At 31.3% G+C, this 14,990-nt stretch overlaps 1 protein-coding gene across 2 annotated transcripts in view; it reads right to left on the minus strand.

The window, feature by feature from the left end:
* LOC118190514 (uncharacterized) overlaps nucleotides 1-14,990 on the minus strand; it is an 87,674-nt gene that overhangs the window by 62,195 nt on the left and 10,489 nt on the right. The window contains exon 1 of one of the 2 annotated variants that reach the window (XM_035361233.2): nucleotides 6,710-6,986. The exons of the other annotated variant lie outside the window; for it this stretch is intronic. Coding sequence (XP_035217124.1) covers nucleotides 6,710-6,820 — 111 coding nt within the window. The 5' untranslated portion in view covers nucleotides 6,821-6,986. Of the gene's footprint in view, nucleotides 1-6,709; nucleotides 6,987-14,990 lie in introns of those variants that run through there. 2 annotated transcript variants of the gene reach the window in all.

A 14,990-nucleotide genomic window follows, 5' to 3' on the forward strand; every position in this document is an offset into this window, starting at 1 on the left:
TTTAATATTCCAATACAAGGAAGTCATTTGGTGTACACATCATATTTTTATTGTTATTAATTAGCAAATAAAACTATTTAAAGGCATTAGATGCAGTTCTTAAGAATATTATTTTTTTTACTTTTTAATCTTCTTGTTGATTTAAATAAAAACGCATTTCATTCGTGAAAAATATAATTAAAAACATTCAATATTTTTAATAGAATTACGTTATATGCTAGTACAAAGTAGTTGCTAGTACAATTAGTACAAAGAATATATGTAACTTTCCAATTTCCCACTCATTAATATCCTATAAAAATATCGCTATTGCATGTAGCCCACCTCTGATGATAATCTATGCCAAAAAAACATATTAAACCTTAAAAGAGCCTTTTTGGGCGATTGCTAAAATCTGAGTCCCTACAGATTTCTTTAATTTTTGTTTCTTTTTCTTCTCTTTTTCTCTCATTATCACTGGTCTTTGTTTAATAATCACTGAGTCCTTGTACCATTAACATTTGTCCACTGTGATTAGTTTCTGCCTATGTTTTAAAATATTGCTGTAAATTGCATTTATATTACAGCTTATTATTGCTTTATTAAAGTGATAAAGTTCTAACCTTTCACCTTACCTCCATTTTGCTCAAATTTTTGTGAATCAAATAACTAGAACATCATCATCTCTTAGTCTTCTTCTTCTGAAAACATTTCCTCCACTACATTAACTGCAATTAAATTATGGAATATTTTCTTTTTCTTCTTTTCTTTTTTTAAAGGCTCCTCTCTTTTTTGTTTTAGCTCTTTTTTCAAATAAAAGGATGTTGCTCCAAATGTTATCGCTATGCATTTTTTTAATAAATAATGTAACGAAAATTAAAAAAATATATGGCCACAAATATAAAAGGATATTGCCCCCAAATGTTGTCGATGCGTATTATATTTAAAAGAATACTATCGTGGACATAAAAAATATGCCAAAACTTAACTCTCTAACAGGAATTCTGAAGATGCCTGTTTTTGAAACGTTTTCTGAATTTTCTGTTGAATTTTATGAGGCGCAAATGTAAAGAAAGTCATGTTTATTAAATAAATTTTAAAAAACCAAAAATTTAATAATTGGGACTAATAGTAAGACCAAAAAAGGTGTGTACGTCATCTCTAAGAAAACAGAACACCGATATGAAGTACAGAGAAAAGACTGAACACAGTACTACCAATAGTTAGCAGTATTTCGCGAATTCTAAACATAGACTGCTTGATGTTTAATAATACAGTTAAAAAAACACACAAGAAAAACAAAAGTTGTGTAGGTCATTTTATTAAGAGAGCTGCATACTGATATGATTAGCTGAGAAGAGACTGTAACAAATAGAAAAATGTACCGCAACACTTAACACTCTATCGGAAATTCTAAAAAGAAGCTGTTTTTAAATATTTTGCAATTTTATTGTTGAATTTTATGTGGTGTAAATGCGAAGAAAGCAGTGTTTAATAATAACGTTAAAAGGACAATAAAAAGTTGCGTTAGCAGAAATGAACCCAAGAGCAGACTCGTAAATTATATATATCTGTAAAATAATAAGGCACCGTTGATTAAGAACTTCTAAATTAAATATCTGATGTGGACCCCACATGAATTTCTTGTGCGGCCTATTCAATTATACACATTTTTGCTGTGCATTAGAGATATATTTCTTATTCAATCAGTATAGTTCTTATTTCGCGACAAGACAAAGATATATAAAAACTCAAAAAATCTTCATTAAAAAATGTAAAATACAGAAAACCTTAATACCAAATACAGTTAAAAACAGATAAAAATTTTCTAAATTAAAATTAGAGTTTCTACACAAAAACAAACAGTTTGACCAACGGGCTAAAAGGCTGTGAAATACGTAAAAAACTGAAGCAACAAACACAGTTAAAAACAATTTTTACAATAAAAATTAGAGTTTGTACTACAAGACAAGCAATTCAAACAACGGACAGAAAGATCCAATTTTAGTGCCCAAAAAGTTAATTTTTGGTCTCACTGCGGAAAAAGGCACTGAAGTTGATGCATCAACTGATTTAAATCACTATTCTACTAAGATTTGAAATGTAAACAAATGACGGCCTCGTTAGGCTTACTACCACTTAAACAACTTTTAAATTGTTGATAATTCTTCAACTACCGCATGCAAAATAACTAAAGGCACAAAACTCTTAACCTGGACATAAGAACAACAAAATTCAATCACTTTTCAAGCTAAAAATTCAAAATTTATCAACATTTCAGAATAAAAAAGCTGAACTCATTGGGCCAGGTAATATATATGTATATATATTTATATGCGTTTGGTTCGGCCAAGTGCAACCAAAAAGGGAGGTGCACAACTACATGTTATCAGTCTCATATACAAAATTTCAACGTCCTCAGGGTACTTTTTTTCGAGTTATGCAAGATATATACATATATATGCATGTACATACATCAACAAATATGTCTCTTCTGAATCCAATTTAAATCCTTTTTTGCAATCCTTTTGGAAAAAAGACCTCTTTATTCTGTCTGTACGTATGTCACGCAAAAAAAAAAAAAAAAAAAAAAAAAAAAATCCAAACGGATTCTAGAGCGGCCAAAATGGATATTTTCGATGAAATCTGATACGCGAAATTTTTCGAGATTACAGTACTTCCTTTACTTCATACAAGGAAGTAAAAAGATCCGTTTGCACGCCATTTTACGTTTTAACTCCAACAACCAGAATAACACACAGATGACTTATCTTCTCTGCAGAATTAATTCTTGCAGCTTAAGATAGATAAACGTTTAATAAAGCATTTTAGAATGATGAAAGATTCTACTTCATAATCCTAAACTCTAGAAGGTTTCATAAAATTTAGATTGCTGCATACTTAAATCCAATAAAATTTTCATGGTATTTTTATTATATAAGAAATATATAATTTTGTATGATTCACACAATTGTAAATGTCAATTTCTAGAACCCTAAAGGCAGAGAGGCAACTTATTGCTTCATCTTATGTCTAAAATACTGTAATGCAAATGCATATGAAGGTTTGAAAAACATTTTTTAATTTGCATACCAGTTTGACGGATGCACACATCAATTAACAGTAACAAAAAATCAAATCTTCAAAGTTGAGGGAACTTCGCAACAAATACTCATGTAAACTTTGTACATACAAAATTTCCAGGGCTTAAATAAGCTCTGGTTCTGCCCTTACTAATCCACTAAGCAATTGTGGGTAGCCGATATTGAAACCAGTAGCAAAAAGAAATGCCAGAGTGACTGGTCAGCAATGGTTGTTCAAAGGCTCAAAACCTCTGCCCATAAATACGTGAACTAATTTGCCTCCTGGTGGACGTTGACGAAAGTGGAGGTGCAAGTAAAGGCCAAATAATAATATAACTGGCTAAGTTACATAAAAACCTATGAGAAGTCTATATTGCATTAGCTATATCAGGTGAATCATAAATTCTACGTATTTTAAAGATTCTTTGATAGATCCGTCAGATTTCTTTGAAAGATCCGTCTGGAAACTAAATAAATATCCTTGAGAAAAATGCCAGTGTGCTGCTATTAAGCTTCCCAGAGATAGATAGCACCTGATAACAAACAATGTCTAGGTCTCTGGAGTAGTGTACTGTTGATGCAAATCCAATGGTAATCCATTACATCAGATAGCTGTGCACTCAGAGCCTCTGTTCGAATTGCTTATTTTAGTTGTTTCCGTTCTTATTCTGTCTCGTTCTTTGGCTTATTTATAGACTCTTCCGTAGGTGTCGGTCGTGACCTTCAAGAGTGAAATAAGAATTCTCTCCCATGTAAATCGTTTGCAACAAATCCAAGTCTCAATGGAAAATACTCCGTTGAGTTTATTTACAAAAGGAAATGAGACTCAGTTTATTCTTCTAGTGGAGAAAACTACCGTCAGTTTTAAAATGATATCAAACAGTAAAGTCATAAAATTGTGTAATTTTTCTGCTTATGATTGCAAGGAAATAATCATGAAACTAGCAAATTGTACTGCATATAATTAATTCATTAACATATTTTAATGTTCATTATTAAATACAAAATAAGGACTTAAAATACACACGTTTTAGAGAAACCAAACGATGAATATAGGGGTGCCTTTATATATAGGGCCCATCAGTGACTACGTGGATAAGACAGCTGAATGCTGGTAGTTTGATTTGGGTTACAATCCCGGTAAATGGGCTGATTGTGCAGGCACTTTCCATGTTTTTTTCTTTTGTAAAACAAAAGTATGATCAAGTTTCCGTAAGAATGTTTTGTACGAAAGCATTCGTCTACTGGCAGTTAGCCCTCATATGTTTTACTTTAATTAAACAAGGCCAAACATTAATGACTAATTTTGAAATGAAAGTTAACTCGTATTCGAATTCAGTTTGGGGTAAAACATGAGAATGCTGATACTGCCAAATTCTTCCGATAGGATTTGAAAATGGGCTGAATGACCATTTGGCCACTAATGGATTTAACCTGCTACCATCTTCAGAGTTCCCATTTTGATGATAATAGATAAGGCTAGGTTAAAATTACAGCAAAGTTTTCGAGGGTTAGCTATTTTAGGTTGGATTAATTTTGAGAGAAAAATTGGTTGCATCTCTTTTACACATAGGGAAATGAGTCAATCCATTCAGTTGTCAGAAATCGAACTGGTGAAGAGTTATTAGGATTTAGTTAAAATTAATTCATTGAAGTTTATGAAAGCAGGGGAGTGTGAGACATGGAAAGCAAAAGATGCAAGTATTCGTACTAAAAATATCTAGAAGATATTTTAAATACTACATATGGCATACTAACACAAAGCAAACTAACTGAAAAGTAATCTCGGAACTATATTTTCTGCGGAACCCTGAAATTCCATGAAATTCGTCTAGGGCGTGGTTCTCAACTTAGCTGACTTCATGCACCCGTTTTAGAGATCATACCCATTCCTTTTCAAAACTCGAAAAATACATGTGCATTTATTTCGATTTAAATTACCTTTTGAAGTGTTTTATAAATTAAATAACAAAAATTATAGAAAATATTGATAAATACCAATACGCGAACAAAAGTAGTTTTCTTTATTCATAAATTAAAACTCACTTAAACAACTAAATAAAAGTCTGATTGAAATCCCCGGCTGAAACTATTAAATTCCTTCTTAGTTGAGGAAATTCCTCTTGGTGGTTCGGAAGTCAAAAATCAAGATTTGGAAGATAATTTGAATAGTATGCGAGTATTTTAGTCCAAAGGGGCAATTTGCCCAGAAGGATTATTAATTTCCTTTTGGCATTTTGCGTTGGTTCACGATAAATGTCGGTTCACTTTTCAAATTGTTGCCACCAAATATTAGATCCCTGCATTATATTTAAAGAAATTAAATAATGAAGAATCTGCATAAATGTATTATGTTTCTCGCATTGTGATAAAACAACGGTACCTAGAGCCCTCAAATTTTTAATAACGAATGTTTCCACCTGCATATGGGCATCTGGATGCCCAAATTTGGAATCTGGAGTTTGTTTTACTATCTATTTTATATTTTTTATTTTTGATTAACTGAACGATTTCAAAGTGAGCAATGGCAACACTATACGAAAAAAAATTACCTTTAGCGCGCGAGACTGTGTATCGTGAATTTATTTCGCGATGTTGCTGTTGAACTGAATTTTATGGTTTAAGTGTGAAGAACATGATATTTAATAAATTAAGGTAACATGCAAAACGTTAAGAAAACGCCTCTTTGGGAATAATATAAAATCTGAAAGCTCTCAGATTTTTTTTAAATTTTTATTAGTTACTATCTATTTTAAACAAGCCCCCTTGTTTGTGTTATTTTTTTTCTTTGTATATGGTAGTGAGAAGACATGAAAATAATTGATCATAATATTGAAGAATACGAAAGCAGAGGACTGAAATATAGAATGCGAAAGGCATAAGCATTCATGCTAATTTATCTAAGAAATGCTGTGGCTACTATATAGGTATGAGAATGTAGTACAAAATCAACTGACTAAAGATCTAACTTGTTATCGAATTATTTTGAATGTGAACCCTGGGATTTCATCAATTACTCTAGGGATTTCTCAAGTTAACATGAAAATTTGACGGCTATTTTGATAATATGGCAACCGAAATTTAACATCTTAAATACTTAATTAAATATTTTTTATTTTCATTGTTATTTTTACATAAAATAAAACTAAATAAATTAGTTCTGATGCATAAATCTATAGTAAAATATAATATTTTCTTTTTCATTTTGCATACATATAATACGCAACACTGATATATATTCAGTGCTTTTTGATGACTTTTCTGAGAATGGTCGAAGATTCACCCATCACATAAATAAATAACTAAATAACTAAATAAATATTAGCTTCCTATCAACAAGATAATTTCAGGACTTCTCCAAAAGATGTTTGAAGACCAGAGTAATAAATCAATAAATACGAGTGAATTAATATAGCTTGTGGCATTTGAAACTGATAACTATGAACGCATAACTATGAACGAATGTATATTTACTATGGACCACGAATACCATAGCTGCATTACCACTTATAAATGGATACAATAGATGCATATTACAATGCATCATGTTGTGTCATTATTCATGTAAAAGCAATTAAACGGAGACTGAGGGCGGGATTATGTTCCCAGTTTCAGGTACCCTGGAAGTAATAAGATATATCACTCACTCGTTGGATGACCAGGGGAAAGCCGATATCCTTGCCCCCATGGAGTCGAAAACCCCACGGAGTAGATGGCCCATCGCGGTTGAGGGTCACATTGATTATCCCGGAAGTCATCTCCAGGCGTTTCTTGGCTCACTTAACTATCGCAAACGGTACATGGAAGTACTGCCCGGCTCGAAGAACCGAGCCTTCGGTACTGAAGGTGTGTTTCCTTCGACCGAGTTCGTCCTACGCGGAATTTTGCAGTTGCGTCAGCGTTTCGCACGCGACGGGATGCGGAGAAAGTTTGGGAGGTCGTTCCCAAATTGAAAGCAAGCACCCCCATCTTCTTACTTTCAGCGCCACCAAATTTTAAAACGGTGCCAAGACGAAAAGGCTTGTCAAGAGTGTCTCGAAAATGAATTTGACAAGTAATCCAATATCGAATTCAGATGTGTAAAAGATTTTTATGAAGCCGTTTTTGGAACATATTGCTTAGAGTTTCGAGTTAATGGTGCGAGAGTCTATTCTACTCTTTTAGTCGTCGGTATATCTGAAAAGAATTCGAAAGTGTTTGTTGATAAGGCTCTTTTAATTTGAGAGGGAGGAGGGGGGCGTTAAAGCATCCAATCCATCAGAAACCTTGTAGCCGAGCCAGGAATATTTATGAATCATACTTTTGGCAGTTAGGCGAATTTATTCTGTACTGTTCCTGTTTCGATAGTACCCCTTTTCCCTTCAAAAAGTGAAGCCGTCTTTGAAGGTTTGAAGTTTGAGAAAGTTCTTTTATGCGAATATTTAGATAATATTCTTGAACACAAACAGTGAGATAAGAAGCTGAAATTGAAATTCATTGTACCGATATAAACTACATAATAAATTATAATAACTGAATTTTATTTTCGCGATATCCGACTATGAGTCATAACTATTTATATTTGATTTTAAACACTCTTGCCCATCATTTGCGGTTATGTGGTTATCGTCGAAGGTAAAAAACACAATTTTGGGTTTCAGAATATTTCTTAGATATATAATATTCTTTAATTAAAAGGATTTATTGAATTGCACAGATTCAAACCACGTGACATGTACTTGCATACATATAAACACATTTCTTTGCCTGAACACTCGAATTTGTAAACTGATGCTTCAGACTTGTGATTCTTCAAGATTTTGCTTTTCATGAACATTTCTGAGGTAAATATATCTTCAGAAGTTCATCATTGTAAATAGAATAATTTGCTTTTGGTTTAAGAAGCATATTTTTATAAGTATATCAGTGTTCGTTAAATTCATTCTAGAAATTATAGAGGAAAACAAATGGTTTAGACGTTTAGAGGATTTACCATTGAAAAGTTCGATTTTGAAACGCTCTGTTAGAGATATTGAATTGAAAAATATTAGAAGAGGCTAATTTGAAAGATTGAAAGAACTTTAATTATTCTGCTGTAAAAAAATGAGTTTTCAGTAACATGACTATGACCAATGTGTTTCTTTCATTTCAAATTTTATACTTCATATCGAAGCAGTTATTTATACTGTAGAAAAAATATAAAACATTTTCAAAATATTTTCCATAAATGTTTATTTAAGCTATCATTGAACTGTAACAGAGAGTTTGAAACTTATATGTTCACTATCTGTGCTAGTGTCTCTTTAGACAAACTAGGCTAATGAGAAATGTATTTTCTGTAATTTTACTGCTTTTTAAGGTAAATAGCTGCGAAACTTAATATACCCAAGTATTTCATCACTCAAAATTAATTTTTTCTTTCCATATTTTTTCTTTCTGAACCTTAAGTATTCCCTTATTAGCAATAAATGAATACTTAAGATTATTAACAATAAAAGGAAAAGATATAGTTTAAAATTCTCGAACCGTGTTCCACTGAAATTTGCATTAATTACTATACGTACCAATATACTACAAGAAAAGATACCCCATAAACTTGTTAATAGTAGATTTTTCTTTTTGCAGATATCGTTTCTTCTTTATTTAGTCTTCTAACCTCTTCCTAATCATCAGTTCCAAAATTAGAAGAAATAGTTACTAAAGTTACTATGTTACTAAAGTTTCGTACATGCATAACAATAGCTCAGGACACTTTGTGTTTAGTTACACAACATATACATGAAGTAAACAAATGTACAGGAGAGAACATTATAGAATGAAATAAAATAAAACAAGTAAGAAAAAAATTGCAATCTGAAAACTTCAGAATATATCTCGAACTTCTTGCTAAAGTTAAAAAAAAAGTTAAACAATATTAAAAAATACAATATTAAAAGGAAACTGCAGTATTATCTTGGCATGCTGATTTCATTTTACTACCTGAAACAATTTTAAATTATTGATAAAAAAAATCAAGCAATTAACCCGCTATTTTCAGAATTAATCCTTCTGAAATAAAAAATATAAAATAAAAGCCTTATACTTAAAACGAGCTATTCAAAATGGCAAAACCGAATGGTTGCTCGAATGAGAAAATGTTTGCTGAAATATTATTTCATCGTGAAATATTTACACTTGGAAACGTGCATTTATTTAATAAAAAAGGATTTAGTTATTCTAGATGTAACTGTGCATGTTACTCAAGATTTTTACTACGCATTTGTTTCACTGGACCGCTCACACACGGGTCTTGCAAAAAGCATTTTCCTCAAATGATGGTACTTTATATTTATCCAAAAATAAAACAAAAAGTTCAGTTTCAGTTCTACAAAAGAACTGAAACAATAAATACTTTCAATTGCTTCAAAATGTTTAATAAGAGACTTTATATATATTAACTTCTTGTTTCGTTAATTAATTTCCATTAAGGTGTTTTCTAGTGCAACTTTGTTTATTTGAAAAGCAAATATTAAAATTTTCAAAAATGCACGCATGTCTTGCATACGTCACCTGCTACATACTGAATATTTCAAAAGGTTATTTTTTGTAATTAATAAAATTTGATTTTAACTTAGCAATGAAATTTAATAAAACTTAATGAATTAATGGAATTTGATTTCGATGTAATTTTAATTTTTGAATTAATAAAATGTGATTAATGAAATTTGATTTTAACAACTCAGGGTAAATTCCTTTCTTCCATCATTTATTAATTCCAATCTCGGCAGTGTTTTCCCCCCATAGAGAATCGAACGCATTTTACCAGCTAAGTTTTATCCGGATTTCCTAAATCAACTACTTCATGACTTTTTTTTTTCATTTTCTGTATTTCGATTTGTTACATTAGTATTGCTCTGAACCTCTCTCTACCTTGAATTCTGTAAGTAACAATTCACTTCGTCAATGGCCCCGCGAAGTGAGTTAGAAGTCGGCGGTTGGGAGTAGCAAAAACGCTCTTCTTTCTTTGTGACTAAAATTATAAATAGAGCAGATCATCTGTCCTAGAACTTCCCAGCTGCCTTGTGTCGAAGGTTTACAACAGACATTAAACTGCGATTGTTTTTTGCTCGTACCCTACTTAATGGGGCATGGTTATACCTTAAGAAATGTTTCTATTCAGTCATTAATGAGTTATATTATTATTAATAACTTAATTACCATTTCTTGAAACAAAATCAACTATGATATTTTAAATTAATATCCCCCTTGTTTCAGGAAATTGTTTTGATTTACTGATTTTACTCTCAATTTGGTTTACCATGTCCATACTTTAAATCACTTCTCTTAGGATTTACTGGAAAAAAAAAAAAAAAAAAAAACAGTTGCAAAAGGATCATTTATGCTATTTGTGAAAGTGGAATATTTATAAAACTTCTGTTATTGATTCCCTAAGAAATGTAAGACGTAAACTAAATGAATTCATGATTATCTGAACTTACACTAATTTTCCTATTCTGATTTACAGAAATAAGGTATCTGAGAAGAACGAATCTTTAGAAAGATATACTTTATGCAGTTTAGACAAATTAATTCATAGTAAGTAATCCTCGATGGAATAATGTCTATAAGGTAGTATAACATATTCCTTTCGAAAAATTACATATTACTTAAAAATTAGCATATTACTTTAGAAAAATGAAACATGAGTTATTGTATTGTTGTGAAACATGAGTGTTATGTCATGGTATAGGATAATATAATCCAACCATCCACTCCATCAATCTATACCAACCCAACAAACAAGGTTAAGCTCTTTCCAACACTCAAGTTCAATAACTTCACTTTAAGAAAAGAAGAGAGAGAAAAGACGACAGAAAGGGAATAGGATATAGCTGCTTTTGAGCAGATTATGAGTCAGTGACGTCACGGAAGTGTAACCTTATTAGTGAACACTAAGCGGTAGTTTTAACGATGGAAATAAGAAAACCTCATCTGGTATGGGACCATACCAGGTGATCGCGGAGCTTGCGGAGTCATATTGTTGAGTTTCATCACCAAAAATCTCATGAACAACGAAGATGCAGAAAAGACGTGAGTAGATGCATCATCGTGGTGAAAAATCCACGAGATTTCTCTTCACAGTTTAAGTCATTTTCTACGTATTGTTTAGTATTGCTACATATTGCAATGTATTTCTACGTATACTGCAAAACAATCGAGTAGTATTATTTGTTAATAATTTGAAATCCAATTAATAAAAATTTCATGTCGCACAGCAGAACTGCATTCAAAGGAAGCAGTCAAGTTGTGTTAACTTATGACCGACTATGACGTGGCCTTTTTGATCTTGTTCCACCTTTCGAACTGCGCTTACTTGACTGTTGGATTGTTTCTACATCAAAAACGTAGATGAAGATGGACAAAAGCCGGCCCGTTGTTTGAGTGAGAAACTTTTAATTGCTTAATTCGGCTCATTACGAAATCCTCTGAAACGACATTTTCATCTCTTTTCTATCCGATTTTGCACTCAAACTATTAAAAGTGGCATAAGTGCGCATTTACTACTACAGTGTATATGCGCATACACGGTTACGTTATTAGTCAACTTAAGCTGAGAGCACTAGATATGCTAGAAAGCAAGTGCCTCCGCTAAGAATATTGTTCTTGCCAAGAATTCAACCATTCTCTCCTCTCTCTAAGACACGTAGTAAAATAATCAATTAGCTCTAACCTAAAGAATGGAAAGCAGGAAGAGCTGTCACGATTCTGTATTCACTCTCAAGGGCTTATTTAAAGTAAAACGTATGAAATTAGCTATATAAATTGCTATTTTAAATTGTAATTTTTAAAACATTTCTACCTGGGAAGGGGTGTTTCCCTCCCCCATCTCTTTCTGGAAAACATTAGAAACGCCACAAAAGATTGTCACACAAGAACCATTGCACGTTGTCAAGGACCTTTCCACATGTTGAAAAAAAGAAAGATCTGTTTGGCCCATAGTTGAAAGTATTTACTGAACTTTGACGTACATACATGCTTCTTCACTGGTAATAATTCCTTTTAAGAAGGACTGGTCAAGAGAAAGAATCTTTTTGGCTTCTTGAAGTTACTTTATTTGAAAATATTCAAATTTTGAAAACAATTCGAAATATAACCTACCACAAATCCAAATCCTTTTTCAAAACTGCTTGACAAGATCCAGATGAATGCGAAATTGTACAGTAATATCCCTAACTGTTAAACGACGATCATTATGATCTACATTTCCGACTTGATCGACTGTTACTCGTAAATTGAAGTGGATGACTATCGCAGAGTGTTTCATCTTCGTGCATTCTTTGCCCGCCTTTAACATCTTAGACAACTTATAAATTTTTTGTTTTTAAAAATTAATCTGAGAGGTTTTCTTCAACATTTTAAGCTTTTTTTTTATAGAAGAAATTTCACTGCGAAAAAACTCCTTAATGCATGTCATTTATACAATTACCTTCTCCATTTTGGAAAATCGCCAAAGCAAAAATTCTTAATTAAGAGTAATTTCATTCCCAAATAATAAAAAGAAATGAAATACGAATTGTTGCAAAATGTCGATGAGTCTCTTAATAGCTCTCTGAAAAATTTTGCAAGTAATTTCTTTAAATAAATCATTTGGGAGGGGGTTCATTGACAGTTAATTTTAAATTGAAGCAACCTTTCCTATCGCTCTTGCTTTGAACTCACGCTTTCTTGGCAGAATGTAAATGAATTAGCGCGTGTGTATTCAAAATGAGGTAGAAATAAGTTAGTATTAAGGAAAGGTTTTGGAAGGTGAATTTAATGCGTGTACTGTCTGCTTGAAGGCCACTTTGCCATATTTGATTTATTAGCGATTACACTTCTGTGACGTTGACAGCTGTTTACCATTACGCTTGTTTACGCCGACTTTTGAGTCAGAGCCATTCTGCGCGTTCAGTAACCTGTGAAGACATTAGGTTAACTTACTTTATTTAATTTTAAATTACTCGTTGCCTTTTTTGAGTTAAGCCATGCTTTTGCAAGTACGAGTATGTGCCATTTGTGAATTTTAATTTGAGTTAATAAAGAGCTATTTACATCCTTCTCTGGGCATTGTCGTACTGAAAATACTACACAGTCTTTTAACGTCTAATTAGTTTCTGCTACCAAAGAATACAAGATATTATAATTCCTTATAATTTTTAATCAGAGTACTAAGTACTATTAATTCATTTATATTAACATTAAACATTAAATATTAAAATTTAAAAAAATAAAACTATTGGAAGTATAATTAAAGTCCAATATGTGTAATGAGTAAGATTTAAGTTTTAATTCCTGATTTCAAATATATTTTTAAATACGCTGTCAGCTGCAGAAAACATGTATTTAATTATAAAAACAATAGAACAACAAAAAAATTCTTCCCAAAAATTATTTGAACTTAATTTGAGTTATAAAAATAATAGAACTAAATAATATTTTTCGCAAAGTTTATTTGAAAATTTACAAAATTTTGCAAACATGATGAAAGGAAAAATTTCTGCATGTATTCAAGATCTCTTTCTGGAAATTTTTCTGGAATTTCGTTCCCTCTAATGGTTTTTTCTTTTATATACTCTAATATTAGAATTCATCTATGCCAATCACTTTCAAATTAAAATAATGAAACAAATTACATAAAATGTTGATAAAAGTGACTGTAATGAAGAAAATACTGTATTTAAAAATAAATAAGCTCTATGATATGTTAAACGACGACATTTTGATTTATAGCAAGAGCGGCAATTTTTTGTCTGATTCCAAAAATATTTTTAAAATGTTTTAACGTTAGAAAAATGACTCTGTCGAAAACTTGAGTCCTTGGCGGATATTCAACGTATTGCCAAAATTCTTTTTAGTGGCCTGGTTTTAATAGAAATGTCGTTGCCCTTTCAATTTTATTTCAGGAAATAAAAATATATGAGTAACGTTTAGGCATTATTATTTTTTGATACTATTGGTATAGGTATCATTGTTTTCAGTACAAAATGAAATAGTACGGACTATTTTAGAAACAAAGAGGAATTAAATGTTTTAATATATAAAAATGTTCTTCATTGACATAAAACGAGGAAAACATATTTGCAAATAAGAATTAGTAGTCCGAAACACTGTTTCGCGCCGCCCATTGTAAATACATTGATTCACTTTTCAGAGAGTATGCCTTTTATTAAAAGTTTAATCCCCAATAAACTATAAACCACTTATCGCTATTAAACAGAAATATTAGAAGGGTGTAAAAGACCTTTTTTACTTAAAACTAAGTAATTTGAACAGTAGGCACATCTGGTGCTTACAAATCAGCCAGTATTTATGGCAGGAACTTAAGATGGAATTTTAAATTAAAACTAAAGTTAAGTATTTATTAACCAAGGGCTACGTAGAGTGATTTAAACGCAGAAGTTGCATCGGTATGACAGCATTACTGGCAAGATATAAGCAACGTCAAAAACAGGAAGACTTATCTTAAAATAACTTCTATTAACGTAGTCCTCAGCACTAGAAACATGCTCCTTAATTTTAATACACTCAAGCTAATTTGCATTCTGGCAGCAAAAAGAAACGAGAGCATTAGCAGTACAGATACAGAACACAAAATAACTGGGTAATTAATATAAATAAGCCCTACAACGTTTCATTCGAATCTATTGCCATTTAGCAAAATGTAAGATATTTATCTTTCAAATTTAATTTCTCTATTATTGGTTAACAAACTAAGTTATTTAAAAGCAATAGATGCAGTTATTAAGGTATTTAGTTTTTTTACTCTTTCATCCGACTGCTTAAAATAAATATGTATTAATTCATGATAATATCTAATTAAAAACATTCAATATTTTTATAGAATTACCTTACATATTTTTTCACCTTTATTTATTTATACAGTAATGCACACAAGCTAGTAAACTGAAACATTATTTATTGCATTATTTA

This window comes from Stegodyphus dumicola, chromosome 4 (genome assembly GCF_044657685.1).
Source record: "Stegodyphus dumicola isolate Sdum_Otavi_A_Nest chromosome 4, ASM4465768v1".
In the NCBI taxonomy this organism is placed as follows: Eukaryota; Metazoa; Arthropoda; class Arachnida; order Araneae; family Eresidae; genus Stegodyphus; species Stegodyphus dumicola.